Here is a 14,253-nt window from a genome sequence, read left to right on the forward strand (position 1 = left end):
GTGATAACTAAGTGGCTCTGGGAACAAAACATCAATATTTTGGGTCAATGGCCAGGAAACTCCCCAGACCTTAATCCCATTGAGAACTTGTGATCAATCCTTAAGAGGCGGGTGGACAAACAAAAACCCACAAATTCTGACAAACTCCAAGCATTGATCATGCAAGAATGGGCTGCCATCTGTCAGTCAGACCCAGAAGTTAATTAACAGCAGGGTGGATTGCAGAGGTCTTGCAAAAGAAGGGTCAACACTGCAAATATTGACTCTTTGCATCAACTTCATGTAACTGTCAATAAAAGCCTTACACTTATGAAATGCTTGTAATTATAATTCAGTATTCCATAATATCTGACAAAAATATCTAAAGACTCTGAAGCAGCAAACTTTGTGGAAATTAATATTTGTGTCATTATCAAAACTTTAGACCACGACTGTACTCCTGATGACTCGTTTTTCAAATCATAGGAGTAAAAAACATTTAGCTTTATCTGGGACGCTAAACCAGACAAGATACAATGTGCCTATCTATATTAATTCATTTGTTTAGTTTTATTTAAACAAGTTAGTTTTCTGAGAACACATTCTCATTTACACCAACAACCTTGGGAATAGTTACTGGGGAGAAGAGGGGGATGAATGAGCCAATTGTATGAATAGGTGGCCATGATGGTATGAAGGACAGATTGGGAATGTAGCCAGGACACTGGGGATAACACGCCTACTCTTGCGATCAGTGCCATGGGACTTTTAGTGACCACAGAGAGTCAGGACACCCATTTAACCTGTTGAGGACAAGGGGGTGCTGTTTTCACTTTTGGAGAAAATCGTATGATTTTTAAACGGCCTCGTACTCAATTCTTGCTCCTACAATATGCATATTATTATTACTATTGGATAGAAAACAGTCTATAGTTTCTAAAAACGTTTGAATTATTTCTCTAAGTGAAACAGAACTCCTTTTACAGACCATTTCCTAACCGGAAGTGAGATTTCCAAAAGCGAACTCTCTCTTCAGGAGCTTGTCTATAAAAGGGCATGTCACTTATGACTGTAGAAACACGTCATACGCCTTCGCCTGGGTGTAATGCGGAAGTGAGAGAAAAAATCAGTTGATTATCTCGACCAGGGACTGAACACAACGTCTTGGACTGAGACGTGCGCACTTTTATTTATTTTCTGGGCGCGAAGTCTGACCTGTACTCGGCTCATTGAAGAACCTTTTTAAAGGTGAATATGATCTCTGGCTTCGATTTTCTTTGATACATGTCACAATATCATCTTAAAGTATGTTTTTTCAATATAGTTTAATTGTATTATTGAAATTTATTCTGGACTTTAGACGTGATGCGACGCAAGAATTGGTTCAAGAACGAGAGGCTAGCAATGCTAGCTAATGGTGCTTGCTAATTCTGAGGGAAATCGTTCGTTATGGATCCAAATAAAGTCGGTTCTGAACAAAGGACCCCTTGGAGAACATTCTGATGGAAGATCCACAAAGATAAGGACCCAATTTGGGATGCTTTTTCATATATATCTGTCGAACTGTGCTATGCTACCGTTTGACTAGAAGCAATGCTGCTGTGTGCTAGCTATTGTAGTAAGCTAATATAACGATATATTGTGTTTTCGCTGTAAAACACTTCAAAAATCGGAAATATTGGCTCTGTTCACAAGATCTTATTCTTTCATTAGCTATCCACCATATATTGTTCTGAAATGTTTTATGATGTGTAATTAGTAGTTGACGTTGGTGTCTGTATTTTCTCTGGCTACTGCCGTGCGATTTCTGACTGTAGCTGTGATGGTGGCTATGATGGTAGCAGTAATGTAAAACTGATTTATAGCTAAAATATGCACATTTTTCGAACAAAACATAGATTTATTGTGTAACATGTTATAGGACTGTCATCTGAGGGAGTTTTTTCTAGGTTATTTAGGTTGGTTCTAGGTTGGTTCTAGGTTAGTTAGGTTAGCTACTTGCATGCTACCGTTGCTGTGAAAAACTGTCTGTCTGTCTTTTGTATTTGGTGGTGAACTAACATAAATATATGTGGTGTTTTCGCTGTAAAACACTTCAACAATCGGAAATATTGTCTGTATTCACAAGATATTTGTCTTTCATTAGCTATCCACCATATATTTGTCTGAAATGTTTTATGATATGTAATTAGGTAGTTGGTGTCTGTATTTACTCTGGCTACTCCCGTGCGATTTCTGACTGTAGCTATGATGGTAGCAGTAATGTAAAACTGATTTATAGCTAAAATATGCAATTTTTTTGAACAAAACATAGATTTATTGTGTAACATGTTTTAGGACTGTCATCTGAGGTAGTTTTTTCTAGGTTATTTAGGTTGGTTCTAGGTTAGTTAGGTTGGCTTGTGCATGCTACCTGCAGCCTACTTGTGCTGTGAAAAATGTCTGTCTGTCTTTTTTTATTTGGTGGTGACCTAACATAAATATATGTGGTGTTTTCTCTGTAAAACATTTAAAAAATCGGACATGTTGGCTGGATTGACAAGATGTTTATCTTTCAAATGCTGTATTGGACTTGTTAATGTGTGAAAGTTAAATATTTCAATTTTGTTTTTTGAATTTGCCGCTCTGCCTTTTCAATGGAATGTGGGAGGAGTGCCGCTAGCGGCACCCGTGGCCTCAACAGGTTAACGTCCCATCCAAAAGACAGCACCCTACTGCCCTCGGTCATTGAGATATTTTTTAGACCAGAAGAAAGGGTGCCTCCTACTGGCCCTCCGACACCACTTCCAGAAGCATCTGTTGTTTTTTAAGAACTAGTGTATCTATCATTTCCTATACAACATGTATTTTTTAGTAATGTTTATGAATAGTTATTTGGTCAGAATATGTGAGTGTCAGAAAAATATCCGGACGTTGTGGGAAAAAGCTGCTACGTTAGCACAATGTATAACCACTGATTTCAGGTCTAAATATGCACATTTTCGAACAAAACATAAGTGTATGTATAACCTGATGTTATAGGACTGTCATCTGATGAAGCTTATCAAGGTTAGTCAAAAATTATATATCTTTTGCTGGTTTGTTACGATCGCTAACTTTTGCTGCTGGTAAATGGCTTGTGTTTCTGGATATTGTGGTAAGCTAATATAATGCTATATTGTGTTTTCGCTGTAAAACACTTAAGAAATCGGAAATATTGGCTGGAATCACAAGATGCCTGTCTTTCATTTGCTGTACACCATGTATTTTTCAGAAATGTTTTATGATGAGTATTTAGGTATTTGACGTTGGTGTCTGTAATTACTCTGGCTGCTTCGGTGCTATTTCTGACGGTAGCTGTGATGGTAGCTGCAATGTAAAACTGATTTATCGCTCAAATATGCACATTTTTCGAATAAAACATAGATTTATTGAATAACATGTTATAAGACTGTCATCTGATGAAGTTGTTTCTTGGATAGTTTGGTTGGTTCTTGGTTAGTTAGGTTCATTTTGTGCATGCTACCTGTGCTGTGAAAAATGTCTGTCCTTTTTTGTATTTGGTGGTGAGCTAACATAAATATACGTGGTGTTTTCGCTGTAAAATATTTTAAAAATCGGACATGTTGGCTGGATTCACAAGATGTTTATCTTTCAAATGCTGTATTGGACTTGTTAATGTGTGAAAGTTAAATATTTCTAAAAATATATATTTTGAATATCGCGCCCTGCACTTGAGCTGGCTGTTGTCATAAGTGTACCGACGTCGGGCTTGCAGCCCAAAGAAGTTAACTTGTTATGGCTGCAATCCCGTTAATGGGATAAGTGTCATCCACAACCGCTGAATAGCATAGCGCTACATTCAATAAATATTACTAAAAATATTTATATTCATGAAATCACAAGTGCAATATAGGAAAACACATCTTAGCCTTTTGTTAATCCACCTGTCATGTCAGAATTTGAAATTATGCTTTACAGCGAAAGCAATCCAAGCGTTTGTGTAAGTTTATCGATTGCTCGACAAAACATTAAGTACACTTAGCATCAAGTAGCTCTGTCACGAAAATCAGAAAAGCAATCAAATGAATCGTTTACCTTTGATGATCTTCGGATGTTTTCACTCACGAGACTCCCAGTTAGACAAAAAATGTTCCTTTTGTTCCATAAAGATTATTTTTATATCCAAAATACCTCCGTTTGTTTGGCGCGTTATGTTTAGAAATCCACAGGAAAGACGACAACGTCACGACAACGCAGACGAAAATTCCAAATAGTTTCCATAATGTCCACAGAAACATGTCAAAAGTTTTTTATAATCATTCCTCAGGTTGTTTTTAAAATATATCATGGATAATATATCAACCGCAAATGTCTTTCACAGTAGGAGAGGGGAAAACAATGGCTGTCCAAACTCTGTTGCGCGAGCAAAACTCATGTGACCACTTGACGAGATGTTATCGTTCTGGCTCATTTTTCAAAATAAAAGCCTGAAACTATGTCTGAAGACTGTTGCCACCTTGAGGAAGCGATAGGAAAAGGAATCTGGTTCATATCCCTTTAAATCCAGCAAAGGGAGGCTATGGAACATGGATATTTCAAAATGGATGCCATTTCCTGTTTGGATTTTCCTCAGGGTTTCGCCTGCAATATCAGTTCTGTTATACTCACAGACAATATTTTGACATTTTTGGAAACTTTAGAGTGTTTTCTATCCAATACTAATAATAATATGCATATATTAGCAACTGAGACTGAGGAGCTGGCCGTTTACAATGGGCACCTTTTCATCCAAGCTACTCAATACTGCCCTTGCAGCCATAAGAAGTTAAAGTTAGTGAGGGAGATATGAGTCGCCAGCTTCAGTGATTTTTGCAGTTTGTTCCAGTCATTGGCAGGAGAGAACTGGAAGGAAGGGCGGCCAAAAGAGGAATTGGCTTTGGGGGTGACCATACCTGCTGGAGCGCGTGCTGCTATGGTGGGTGCTGCTATGCTGACCAGTGAGCTGAGATAAGGCTGGACTTTGCCTAGCAAAGACTTATAGGTGACCTGGAGCCATTGGGTTTGGCGACGAATTTGAAGCGAGGGCCAGCCAACGAGAGCATACAGATTGCAGTGGTGGGTAGTATATGGGGCTTTGGTGACAAAACGGATGGCACTGTGATTGACTGCTTCCAATTTGCTGAGTAGAGTGTTGGAGGGTATTTTGTAAATGACATCGCCAAAGTCAAGGATTGGTAGGATAGTCAGTTTTACGAGGGTATGTTTGGCAGCATGAGTGAAGGATGCTTTGTTGCGAAAAAAGAAGCCAATTCTAGATTTAATTTGGGATTGGAGATGCTTAATGTGAGTATGGAATGAGAGTTTACAGTCTAACCAGACACCTAGGTATTTGTAGTTGTCCACGTATTCTTAGTCAGAACCGTCCAGAGTAGTGATGCTGGACGGGCGGGCAGGTGTGGGCAGTGATTGGTTGAAGAGCATACATTCAGTTTTACTTGCATTTAAGAGCAGATGGAGGCCACAGAAGGAGAGTTGTATGGCATTGAAGCTCGTCTGGAGGTTAGTTAACCTTGTGGCACCCCCATAGAGACTGCCAGAGGTCCGTACCACAGGCCCTCCGACGTGACACACTGAACTCTGTCTAGGAAGTAGTGTGTGAACCAGGCGAGGCAGTCTTTTGAGGAACCAAGGCTGTTGAGTCTGCCAATAAGAATGTGGTGATTGACAGAGTCGAAAGCCTTGGTCAGGTCGATGAATACAGCTGCACAGTATTGTCTCTTATCGATGGCAGTTATGATTTCGTTTAGGACCTTGAGCGTGGCTGAGGTGCACCCATGACCAGATCGGAAACCAGATTGCATAGCGGAGAAGGTACGGTGGGATTCGAAGTGGTCGGTGATCTGTTTGTTAACTTGGCTTTCGAAGACTTTAAAAAGGCAGGGTGGGATAGATATAGGTCTGTAGCAATTTGGGTCTAGAGTGTCTCCCCCTTTGAAGAGGGGGATGACCGCGGCAGCTTTCCAATCTTTGTGGATCTCTGGCGATACGAAATAGAGGTTGAACAGGCTAGTCATAGTTGTTGCAACAATTTCTGTGGATCATTTTAGAAAGAGAGGGTCTAGATTGTCAAGGCCAGCTGATTTGTAGGGGTCCAGATTTTACATCTCTTTCAGTACATCAGCTATCTGGATTTGGGTGAAAGAGAAACGGGGGAGGCTTGGGCAAGTTGATCTGGGGGGTGCAGGGCTGTTGACCGATGTAGGGGTAGCCAGGTGGACAGCAAGGCCAGCCGTAGAAAAATGCTTATTGAAATTCTCAATTATTATGTATTTATCGGTTGTGACAGTGTTTCCTAGCCTGGGTGCAGTGGGCAGCTGGGAGGACATGCTCTCATTATCATTGGATTTTACAGTGTCCCAGAACTTTTTGGCGTTTGTGCTACATGGATGCAAATTTCTTTTTGAAAAGCTAGCCTTAGCTTTCCTAACTGCCTGTGTATTTTGGTTCCTAACTTCCCTGAATATTTGCATATTGCGGTGGCTATTTGATGCTAACGCAGTACGCAGCAGGATGTTTTTGTGATGGTCAAAGGCAGTCTGGTCTGGAGTGAACCAAGGGCTGTATATGTTCCTGGTCCTACATTTTTTGAGTGGGGCATGCTTATTTAAGATGGTGAGGAAAGCACTTTTAAAGAATAACCAGGCATCCTCTACTGTCGGAATGAGGTCAATATCCTTCCAGGATATCCGGGCCAGGTCGATTAAAAAGGCCTGCACGCTGAAGTGTTTTCGGGAGCGTTTGACAGTGATGGGGGGTGGTCGTTTGACCACAGACCCATTACGGACGCAGGCAATGAGGCAGTGCTCACTGAGATCCTGGTTGAAGACAGCAGAGGTGCATTTGGAGGGCAGGTTGGTTAAGATGATATCTATGAGGGTGCCGTGTTTACGGATTTGGGGTTGTACCTGGTAGGTTCATTGATAATTTGTATGAGATTGAGGGCATCAAGCTTAGATTGTAGGATGGCCGGGGTGTTAACCATGTCCCAGTTTAGGTCACCTAACAGCACGAGCTCTGAAGATAGATTGGGGAAATCAATTCATATATGGTGTCCAGGGCCCAGCTGGGGACAGAAGGTGGTCTGTAGCAAGTGGCAACGGTGAGAGACTTGTTTCTGGAAAGGTGGATTTTTAAAAGTAGAAGCTCAAATTGTTTGGGCACAGACCTGGAGAGTAAGACAAAACTCTGCAGGCTGTCTCTGCAGTAGATTGCAACTCCGCCCCCTTTGGCAGTTCTATCTGTTCAGAAAATGTTATAGTTAGGGATGGACATTTCAGGGTTTTTGGTGGTATTCCTAAGTCAGGATTCAGACACGGTTAGGACATCCATGTTGACAGTGGCAGTGAATACAACAAACTTAGGGAGGAGGCTTCTAATGTTAACATGCATGAAACCAAGGCTTTGACGGTTACATAAGTCAACAAATGAGAGCGACTGGGGAATGGGAGTGGAGCTAGCCACTGCAGGGCCTGGGTTAAACTCTACATCACCAGAGGAACAGAGGAGGAGTAGGATAAGGGTACGGATAAATGCTATAAGAACTGGTCGTCTAGTACGTTCGGAACAGAGAGTAAAAGGAGCAGGTTTCTGGGCAAGGTAGAATAGATTTAAGGCATAATGTACAGACAAAGGTATAGCAGGATGTGAATATAGTGGAGGTAAACCTATGCATTGAGTGACGATGAGAGAGATATTGTCGCTAGAAACATAATTTAAACCAGATGAGGTCACCGCATGTGTGGGAGGTGGAACTAAAGGGTTAGCTAAGGTGTATTGAGCAGGGCTAGAGGCTCTACAATGAAATAAGGCAATAATTACTAACCAAAACAGCAATGGACATGGCATATTGACATTAGGGAGAGGCATGCTTATCCAAGTGATCATTGGGTCCATTGAGTAGCTGGGCGAGCTGGAGACACATCGATTCAGACAGCTTGCGGGCCTGGGCATGCAGGCTAGCAGAAGGGTCTTAGAGGGACTTCGCGACGGAAGGAGTCATTTGTAGCCCCTTCATGTGGTTACGTCGGCAGATCAGTCATGATGGATCAGCAGGACTCCCTGTAGTAAAAGGGTCCAGGCCAATTGTCAAAATAGGTATTGTAGCTTAAGGAGTGGCTGATGGACCTCTTCAGCTAGCCGGGGGATGGGCCTAGCATAGGCTAGCTCCAGGCTAATTAGTGCTTGCTTCGGGACAGAGACGTTAGCCAGGAGAAGCCAATCAGCCAATCGGATAGCAGCTAGCTAGCTGCGATGACCCAGGTGAAAAGGTTCAGAGCTTGCGGTAGGAATCCGGAGATATGGAGAAAATAAGCCCGATTTGCTCTGGTTTGAGTCGCGCTGTGCAGACTGGCGAGAGATGTCCTGGCTTAAGGTAGTTGATGACCGCTAGCAGTGGTTCAAAAGTAAAGAAAATAGCAGAATCATACCACATTACTACGCTTGGGCCCTTGGTCTCAACCCCGCCCTTTGCAGCTGGGTAGACGGGCCGTACTCGGGTGTGAAGGTAGGCAACAACAGCTCCGCCACGCTGATCGTCAAGACTGTGGCCCCACAAGGGTGTGTGCTCAGCCTCCTCCTGTACTCCCTGTTCACCCATGACTGAGTGGTAACTCAATCATCAAGTTTGCTGACAACAGTGGTGGGCCTGATTGCCAACAATGACAAGACAGCATACAGGGATGTGAGGGGCCTGACGGAATGGTGCCAGAAAAATAACCTATCCCGCAATTTCAACAAAACAATGGAGTTGATTGTGGACTTCAGTAGACAGCAGAGAGAGCTAGTCCCCATCCACGTCTACTGGGCCACACTGGAGAGGATGAAAAGCTTCAAGTTACTTGGCGTGCACATCACAATCAACCTGACATGGTCCATTCACAGAGACAATGTGATGAAGGCGCAACATCGCCTACTCAACCTCAGGCTGAAGAAATTTGTCTTGTCCTGTAAGGCCCTCATGAACTTCTACAGGTGCCCCATTGAGAGGATCCTGTAGGGCTGTATCAACGCCAGGTACGGCAATTGCAACCACAGGGCTCCCCAGATGGTGGTGCGGTCAGCCCAACGCATCACCAGGGGCACACTGCCTGCCCTCCAGGACATCTACAGCACGCAGTGTCACAGATAGGCCAAGAAGATCATCAAGGACCTCAGCCACCCGAGCCATGGCCTGCTCACCCCGCTACCATCTAGAAGGAGGTGATAGGACAGGTGCATCAAAGCTAACCCTAAGAGACTGAGAAACTGGAGATAGAAGTTTCTTACTCCAGGCCATCGGACGTTGAAATAGTAACCTCTAGCCGGCCTCCTCCCAGTACCCTGCCCAAACTTAGTCTCTGTTAAAAGCAGGGTACTGGGCTGATACCACCTGTTACTCTACCCTGTACCATAGAGACTGCTGCCATATGTACATAGTCATTCAACACGGTTCACTTTAATAATGTTTACAGTAGAGTACCTGTACTGGGGTTCTGTGGTCACCAAACTGCCTTCAAGCGCAGCGGTCTCCCTTCACAGGAGTGGCAAGTGGGAACATATAAATGAACAAAATCACTCGGACCAGCCTTTCTGGACCGTGGCGGTAAAGCCTGATAAGTGCAACACCCAAAGGGCTCGCACGTTGACGGGCAAGGCACCTGTCCAGCAGCCCTGAGAATTGAAGAGGTAATTTAGGCAATTCAAGGCAATTTACTGCACATACAGTTATGCTGTGTTTGCTCAAGAGTATAATTAATTGTCTGATCCCTCCTGATGACCCGGATTGAATATTGGGGTGCGTTCAGCAGGATGCAACCTTTTGGAAGGTTCAGATAACAATATGCTATTTTGAACAAATATGTCTCTCCGACATGTAGACTCTCCGTAGGCTCCCGTGTGGCTCAGTTGGTAGAGCATGGCGCTTGCAACGCCAGGGTTGTGGGTTCATTCCCCACGGGGGGACCAGGATGAATATGTATGAACTTTCCAATTTGTAAGTCGCTCTGGATAAGAGCGTCTGCTAAATGACTTAAATGTAAATGTAAAAATGTAGATTTAGGAAATACGTTGTCTCTATTCATGAAATTTATATCTGCAATGATCGAAGGTTTTTTGACTGAACGTGGCCCATGTAATTCTTCCTTAACGAAGAAGCACCACCTAGATGGCTACTTTAAAATGTTGGAAGCCCTCAATGGCAGTGTTCATGCCAAAATGGATTTTATCCACCTAGAGTCCTCTATCTAACTCCATGAGACTGACTCAATAGCCAGGTTCAGACCAGCAAACGCCGGCCCCTGATTGCAATGAGGTGCACCTGGAGACAAAGAGATACACCTGGGTTAATTAAGACATGTCACATAACATAAATACCGGGTGTATTGGGTCTTGTTGTCATCAGTTGCATTTTCTCTGTTACTACCACTCCTGTACCTGGAATCATGCGCATGTTTAGACTGATGGCGGTCACATGTGAGTATACAAAATCTGTATCTGATGCAGATTAGAATTCAAAATATATACGATCAAATGTTTGTATTTGTGAATAATAGAAGTACATGTCATATGATTTGAGGGACATTCAGTCCCTTTCGGACAAAAAACTATTCAAAACAAAATCATTAACAAATGTTGTGACATCTTGTGCCTGGAATAAGAGACCAAATGCTCAACTTGACTATAATACACTTAGTATAACTGAAATGTATTAGTATAGAGACCAATGCTGATTTCTAGCTTCATGGTACAAGTGCATATGTTGTGAGATGTTGCTCAACTAGCTGTGTGATGTTGTTTCAGTGCTGGCTGCAGCTTGCTGTACACTAACGGATGGAGGTACTGTATGTAATAATGATGATACTACTTAACCAAGCTAATGTGAGTGGTGTGTAATTCCTGGTTATTTGTCCTGGCAGCAATCAGCATCACGTGTGAAGGCTCTGATGCTTTACTGCAATGTGGTAAGCTAGTCCACACTGCTGAACAGTATACTCAACGACCACCTATGATAGTTTCTACTGTAGATTAGCATCACTAGCCCACACCATAGAGACCCAGGCTTGGCTCTCTGTTGTCCCTCACCTTTCTCCTTTTCATTGTCTCTTCCCCATCTCCCCCAGATGGAGGTAAGATTCAAATCAAGCGTGCCAACTATGGTCGTCGTCAACACGATGTGTGTTCCATTGGGCGCCCCAATAACCAACTCACCGACACCAACTGCCTCAGCCAATCCACCACCAGCAAGATGGCAGAAAGGTACTGGAACCTGTGCTGTTAACCTGTAGAAACTCTTTGGCTGTGTAAACAACCACCAGAAAGATGGCAGAAAGGTACTGGAACCTGTGCTGTTTACCTGTAGAAACTCCTTGGTTGTGTTAACCACCACCAGCAAGATGGTAGAAGGGTACTGGAACCTGTAGTGTGTACCTGTAGGAACTCATGACCTCTACCTGTCTTTGAAACACACAGGTGTGGTGGGAAGACCCAGTGTGTTGTCCCGGCATCCAATTTCGTTTTTGGAGACCCCTGTGTTGGGACTTACAAGTACCTGGACATCAAATACTCCTGTGTCCAACAGCAAGAAACAAGTTTGTCTCTGAATGTGTGCTAATATAACTTAGTGGTGGGCACCAATATCCATAATTAGATTCAACGTACTATCGGTATGATGGGATATTGTTTAATACTCCTACCCACTTTACTCTTTTGTAAAAAAGTGCACTCTGCTGATAGCTAGAAAAGGAATAGAATAGGTTGGTTCCTCTATGGTACTAGATTGCTAGCTACGTTTTATTAAATGCCGTCTTATGGCCACAACGTTTCAAACGTGCATGGGTTTCTCAACGTGTAAACCACCCTCACCTGCTAACTAACCCTAGCTAGCCAACAAGCTGTGGTTATTGAGAAATGTAGCCGGCAACAACTTTAGTTAGCGTAGCCTATAGGGAGGTCAGGGACCTGGAAGTGTGGTGCCAAGACGACAAAGGAACTGATTGTGGACTACAGGAAACGGAGGGCCGAGCCCCTCCCAACCAGGAGGCTAGAAATATTTGGTATCAGCCCTCCGATCCTCAATTCTACAGATGCACCATTGAGAGCTTTTTGACTGCCTGCATCACCACTAGGTATGGCATCTGACTGCAAGGTGCTACAGAGGGTAGTGTGTACGGCCCAGTACATCACTCAGGCTGGGCTCCCTGCCATCAGGATCTCGACACCACGTGTGTCTGAAGGCCCTACATACAGACTCGAGCCACCCAAGGCATACTGGTCTCTGCTACTCCATAACAGATGGTACTGCTGCACCAAGTCTGGAACCAACAGGCCCCTGAACGGCTTCTACTTCCTCCAAGCCATAAAACTGCTGAATGACTACCCTGACCATCTGCATTGACCCTTCTTGCAGTAACCTTTTCGACTTGTCTCATATGCTGTTCCTTGTTATATGTACATATCTCGCTCAATTAGCCAGCAAGAACATGGAAGGGACGTTTCTCAAGCTTATTTGATGGTTGTGCACTTAATCTGGTTTACCACTGAATATGTTTCAGTGAACGGTAACTAGCTAGAGCAACTCCCACAGATTGGTAGGGTCTATAGCTAATCTGACAGATGGCACAGCACAAACTGCATAGAAATACAGATTTGGTGTAGCGGGTCGACCTGTTTCACCAGCTTACCAACTGTTCATAAGGAAGTGAAACTACAAGGTAACGGTGGAAGATGACGCGCATAACTTTTTATACTTTAGTTCATGCCAACATGTTTAAAATGCACCTGAAATCAACATTCCCTATTAGTGCCCATCACTAACACTTCACCAGGCTAATGTTTGTCTTAATTTGTGTGGTGTAACTCCTGTGTTGTCCTTGCAGTAAGCAGCATCATATGTGAAGGCTCTGATTCTCAACTACTATGTGGTAAGCTGGTCAACACTACCGTACGGTGTATTCATGTGGTGACGTATGTTAGTCACTAGCCCACACAAACACCCAGATTTGGTCATCTTTTTCTTCGTTCTCTTCCTCAGATCGGGGTGAGATCCATATTCAGCGTGCCAACTATGGTCGTCGTCAACACGATGTGTGTTCCATTGGGCGCCCACAAAACCAACTCAAAAACACCAACTGCCTCAGCCCATCCACCACCAGCACAATGGCAGAAAGGTACTGAAACCTTTAGTGTGCATATACCTGTAGGCACTCATTGGCTGTGATGTTAACCTCTACCTGTTTCACACAGGTGTGACGGAGAGCGCCAGTGTATCGTCAAGGTATCCAACTCCGTGTTCGGCGACCCCTGTGTCGGAACCTATAAGTACTTGGATGTGGCTTACACCTGTTACTGAATGTGAGTGTTGAATATGTTCATGCGCACATGACTGGGAACTAGAATGCTGGTACTGATGGTTTGTCTTGCAGGATATCTTCCTGGGGAACCTGAAGATGCACAAGGCTTCTGGGACATTTTCATCGGGTCGTGCTGTTTTCCTCCAACCGCCAAATCAACTTCAATGACCATTGTAAACCTGTGCATTTTGTGCTGAAACATTTCTTAAACCTTTTCTGAACTGGTTGTTGGTCTGAATTAAATGACGTGGCTGGAAGACGATACTGGTTGCCTCTTGTATATTACTAAATGTCACACCAATATTACTGACCATGTGTCCGGTATTCTCTCTTACACGGTGTTCACCGGTCTCATTTGTACCTGGGGCTAACGTGCCTTTGTCTTGATGTCTGTAATCTGTGCCCACCTTTAGGCAGATGTAGACACGTTTAATACTCATTGTGATCTCTTTCCTGACCACCTCAGGCGGTGTGATCTGGATGGTCAAACTATATTTTAATCAATTGAACCTGCGTCTCAAATCACTGACAGGTAGTACTTATGACATCAGCAGCCTTAATGGTCCTAATGGTCCTAATCAACAGCTAATCTGGTCACAAAGCAGACCTGGATGGGTGAGAAATGTTTATACACTGTTTAGACCCTACAAACATTGATAGTTAAGTGGTTGGATCAAGAACCAATTGTTACTGTGTAAATTCAGCTAGACTATTTCTTCTCTTACTGAAAATACTTGCAGTGAAGCTGCCCAACTACATCACATTAGTCTAACAGCTTCTTATCCAGAGACACACAGGGTCACAGGCACGTCGACAAATCCCCCACAATGTCAAAGGGGGACCTGACCAATACAGCCATCCAAGAGCTGGCCCTCAACCATCACATTCCACCCTGAGAAATAAAATA

At 43.4% G+C, this 14,253-nt stretch overlaps 1 protein-coding gene across 1 annotated transcript; it reads left to right on the forward strand.

The window, feature by feature from the left end:
- The first annotated feature begins 10,397 nt into the window (after positions 1-10,397).
- LOC139536384 (L-rhamnose-binding lectin CSL3-like) lies at positions 10,398-13,610 on the forward strand. Its single transcript, XM_071336883.1, has 9 exons — positions 10,398-10,470; positions 10,798-10,833; positions 10,914-10,958; positions 11,118-11,253; positions 11,467-11,585; positions 12,873-12,917; positions 13,028-13,163; positions 13,240-13,347; positions 13,419-13,610. Exons 1-8 carry the CDS (start codon positions 10,440-10,442, stop codon positions 13,343-13,345), a joined length of 654 nt encoding a protein of 217 aa, XP_071192984.1. The 5' UTR covers positions 10,398-10,439; the 3' UTR covers positions 13,346-13,347; positions 13,419-13,610.
- Positions 13,611-14,253: the final 643 nt, after the last annotated feature.

The sequence above is a fragment of the Salvelinus alpinus genome, chromosome 12 (assembly GCF_045679555.1).
Source record: "Salvelinus alpinus chromosome 12, SLU_Salpinus.1, whole genome shotgun sequence".
NCBI lineage: Eukaryota > Metazoa > Chordata > Actinopteri > Salmoniformes > Salmonidae > Salvelinus > Salvelinus alpinus.